A 5,000-nucleotide genomic window follows, 5' to 3' on the forward strand; every position below is an offset into this window, starting at 1 on the left:
TGTGTGTGTGTGTGTGTGTGTACATATATATATATATATATATATATATATATATATATATATATATATATATATATATATATATATATATATATATATATATATATATATATCACTAGAGTTTGCTTACGAGCATCTGTACTTGTACAGTTAAGCTTGTTTAGCCCCGTGCAAATGTCTACATTTACACTATATATATATTTTCGCGTATAGCAGTAAATATCTCTGGCATGGATGGTGCGTTTTTTAGTATGAGTGAAGCTTTTTGTACATGTTTAACTGTTTGCATTTGTATCCATTCATGTATGATTATACAAGTATGAATAAATTAGTTTGTGTGTTTTGTGTTTTTTGTTTTTTCCTTTTTCTTTAGTTATGTGTGAATGTGTTCGCTAATGATTGTTTATTCTTTTTTCGTATATGCATGCCTCTGCTTGTGCGTTCGTATTTGTACATGCAGAGTTTCGTTTATGTTAGCATGCGTTTTGGTGCACTTATATATGTATATGTACATACGTGTGATGCGTCGTTCATTTGTGGCGTCCAATGCCCGCTCCGCCAGTGGATGGTCACCCCGGGCATTCCTCGTATATAGGGGGTAGTTTTGAATAAAAATAAACAGACAAGACACAATTAGCCTGAAGTCACGTGAACCTGTCACTGCAAACCCTAATTTATTATTATTATTACTATTATCGTTTATTATTATTATTATTATTATTATTATTATTATTATTATTATTATATTAATACATCTGCCTATGTCCTTCGTAAGTGCCCGCCAATGTTCCCACGAGCGTCTCTAAGGCCAATGTGACTTTTTCACAGGATCTTATAATGAAAGTCATAATAGGTATTAAAGACCAAACTTTCTTCAGAAATGGCTGTTGCAATCGGCTTTGTGTCAGCTTATAACGTAAGAGGTAAGAAGAAAGTGAGGGAGAAAGCGTTAAAGAGAGGGAAAGAGTGAGATTATGAAAGAAAGAAGAAAATCCAGAACGACTGAGGGAGAGGGAGAGAGAGTGATGAAGGAGAAGACGAGAGGGAAGGAGAGAGAGAGAAAAATAATTCCTCATTTCAAAAGGATAATAATGATAATAATAAAAAAGATAGAAATAAAAACACAAGTGAGGAACATAAGACAAATGGCATAAAAAAAAATCAGAAAAGAACATAAAGATCAAGTAGAAAATAACAGAAGGCGAAGGAGTAAGAGAGAGAGAGAGAGATAGAGAGAGAGATAGAGAGAGAGAGAGAGAGAGAGAGAGAGAGAGAGAGAGAGAGAGAGAGAGAGAGAGTGAGTGTCGGAAAGTGACAGGCGGAGATTAAAATGTAAAAGGTGACGAAAGTATATTAATCTTCCTTTTTCTTTACATTTCTTTAAGTCTGCGATACCCATTCAATTTCCTGGCAGGGAGTTTTTTTCTTAATACGAAGAAAAATGGAGCAATATTCTGTTCTTAGACACAGAAGACGTCTATCTTCTTAAGTGATGACCTGAATATATATAAGATATTTCTCTGAACATATACGATTGTTGTTAATAGGATCACAGATTTTTATACGATACTGTAATCTTACTTAAACGGATTACAAATCAGGAAAAGACCTAAAAATAAACATAATGTTTAAGTAATTCATTTCAGTTTAATGTTCATTCTTGGTTAATTTCTTTTTTTGTATCTTTTTTTCTTATTTCATTTTTCTTCTTTCATTTTTTCTTTTTTTTATCGACACTTTCTTCGTTTTCCAACAAATGCATTTCTTCCGTGAGCATTATAACGATTAATGTAATTGTTAGTTTTATTTTTGTGATTGTTGTTATTTTAGTTGTTACAAGGCCAACATTACTATATCTATGATTATCACTGCTGTTATCTTTAGTATTATTTTTGTTGTTATTACTACCGATATCTTTCCTTATCATTCATGTCATTATTATTGTTACTATCATTATCTTTGTTATGATTATTATCATTGTTATTATCATTTCTGGCAGTAGTACTAATAGTAGTATCATTGTTGTTGTTTTTTTGCTGTTGTTATTATTATCATTATCATTTTACCAAGTATTATTATTATAATTATTGTTATTATTGTTAATATCGTTATTGTTATTATTGTTAACATCATTATTGCCATTAGTATCATCATTATCATCTTTATAATCATCATAATTATTATTATTTTCACCATCATCGTTATTATCATTAAAATCATTATTATCATTACCAATACTGTTACTATCATTGTCATCACTATCATCATTTTTACAGTAATCATTATCAACATTATCGTTATAAACTTTGTTATAATCATTACCCTAATCATTATCATCATTATCATTAATTCGTTATTATCATTAGTTTTATCCTTACTATTTTCATTATCATTCACTATCATTATTATCATCATTGTTAGTATCATTACTATAAATATTACTACCATTATGATTATTAATATCATTATTACAATTATTGCTGCTGTTACTATCATCATTATCATTATCATTACTATTATCATTATCGTTACTATATCTTTTATCAATATTAGTATCATGATTATCATTATTTTTAGTATCAACATTATTATCATTACGTTATTATCAATGCTTTTGATTAGTAGTAGTAGTAGTGGTAGTGTCGTTGTCACCATCGTCATTATTGTTATCATCACTATTATCATCATTGTTATTATTGTCATCATCATTATTATCGCGATCATTATCATTACTATCACTATCATTATTACTATTATATACCAATTTATCTATCTATGTATCTATCTATCTGTATGTATATACGTACACACACACACACATACACATGTATATTTATGCATATTCATACAAAGGTATGATAAACCCGTGTTGCAACAACCGCCTTCCCCCAGAGGAGATAACCCCCTTCTCTCCCCCTCGCCCCAGGCTTCGAGCGCGACGTGCCCGGCTACCCGCGCTACTCGTACTCGGGCGACCCGGCCCTCGGGCAGCACCACCTGGTCATCAGCGGCGTCACGCTCACGGAGGACGGCGAGTACCAGTGCCAGGTCGGCCCCACGGACCGCACGCCGCCCATCTGGGCCGCCGCCAACGTCACCGTCCTGCGTGAGTCGAGGGCGGCGCTGCTCTACACTGTTCATATTTCTATTCTTAGAGGGAAAAGGTGAAATACGTAGGTTTGTGGGGGATTCTCAACACCAAAAAGAGGCCTATTGTTCTGGCTTAAGTCATCAGCGTAACAGTTTTCCTGAACACTGATCTCCAACACATTCTTTCCCGCATCAGAATCCCTAATATAAAGTGCTTTCCTCCACCACTAACACTACCACGCAACACCACCACACAACGACACAACACAACGACAGCCCAAAAATCTACATCCCCACCACGCAACAACACCAACACCACCACATAACGACATCCCAAAAATATACATCCCCTTCTCCCATCGCCACCCTCGCATATGTCTCTCCCTCCAGTGGCGCCCACAAGCATAAGGATCGTGGGCTGGAGTGACGCTTCGGTGGTCGAGGTCAAAGCAGGAGCCAAGTTGACCCTGGAATGCCTGGTGACCGACGCGCGACCTCCTGCCTCGCTGTCGTGGTACATGAACGGGGTCAGGGTCAGTCCAGGTGAGTTCTGGATGATAGATTTGGTTGATGTTATCATGATAATCACTTAGAAAATAGGTCATTTAGGTTCAAGCTGAGTACGTCTTTGTTGTTTCATGTTTGTGTTGAGTTGACTATCTATTATTTTGTCATTCTAGCGTTAATATGTACATTCGTCTTCTCTGTTTGTATTTTAGCCGTTTCTGAATAGCCCCTATGTTGGGTTTATATTAGAGTTGATATTGTTTGCCCGTTTTCTGTATAAAGGAGGTGATAAATAACGTCTCCCTTCTATGGACGTAATGCAGGAAGTACACTGTCAAGTTCTTTTCTGTCTGGGTTAAAATGTCTCGTCTATCCATACACAAATCAAACGTACACATTTTTTTCTCTCATTGTTTCATTCATAGTTTTCATTCTTCATAGTTCATTCTCCTTTTCATCCGTCTATTCATGAAGAGGTGTTTAGCTAAGCGGCCAAAAAAAAAACACCAACGTCCATTCATTAATAACCAAACCATTAATCAGGCCATTTACATGCGTTTACATATTTACTAATGAATGTCATTTGCTTTCATGTTGGCTCTATTTGATCACAGCATGATTGACAGTCTAGATTGTTTTTGCCTATTCAGTTACATCCGTGTTATGTTATCGCATACCCATTCCAAAATTGTTGACAGTTCAAGAAATACGCAAAAGAATAGGCAACAATTATCTATCTATCTATCTAGCTAGCTATCTAGCTATCTAATCTATCTATCTATCTATCTATCTATCTATCTATCTATCTATCTATCTATCTATATATATATATATATATATATATATATATATATATATATATATGTGTGTGTGTGTGTGTGTGTGTGTGTGTGTGTGTGTGTGTGTGTGTGTGTGTGTGTGTGTGTGTGTGTGTGTGTGTGTGTACGTATGTATGTACATACACACACATACACACACACACACACACACACACACACACACACACACACACACACACACACACACACACACACACACACAAATAGATATAGATAGAGATAGAGATAGAGATAGAGATAGAATCTCTTTGATTAACCTTTGCACATATAATGTAATGATTATGAGAACTGCATCTGATCTGCTAAATACTAAATGGACACGTGCTTTAATGAAGAGATAAACCAAAGGATAACAAACGCGAATCAGAGTAGGCTTTTTTTAGTTCTTAAGCTCCTCGAAGGGAATGTCGAGGGTTTCTAGATAGGATTTATAGTTTCCGTAAAACTTGAACTCGAACGAAAGGTAGAAAGATGTTTGAGAGAGAGAGAGAGAGAGAGAGAGAGAGAGAGAGAGAGAGAGAGAGAGAGAGAGAGAGAGAGAGAGAGAGAGAGAGAGAGAGAGAG

The 5,000-nt window shown here is 35.3% G+C and overlaps 1 protein-coding gene across 1 annotated transcript in view; it reads left to right on the forward strand.

Moving 5' to 3' along the window:
* The window catches only part of LOC138861617 (nephrin-like), a 90,280-nt gene that overhangs the window by 65,112 nt on the left and 20,168 nt on the right, over window positions 1–5,000 (forward strand). Inside the window, exons 3-4 of the mRNA XM_070121415.1 lie at window positions 2,927–3,106; window positions 3,481–3,633. Coding sequence (XP_069977516.1) covers window positions 2,927–3,106; window positions 3,481–3,633 — 333 coding nt within the window. The remainder of the gene's footprint in view (window positions 1–2,926; window positions 3,107–3,480; window positions 3,634–5,000) is intronic.

Source organism: Penaeus vannamei, chromosome 4 (assembly GCF_042767895.1).
Source record: "Penaeus vannamei isolate JL-2024 chromosome 4, ASM4276789v1, whole genome shotgun sequence".
NCBI lineage: Eukaryota > Metazoa > Arthropoda > Malacostraca > Decapoda > Penaeidae > Penaeus > Penaeus vannamei.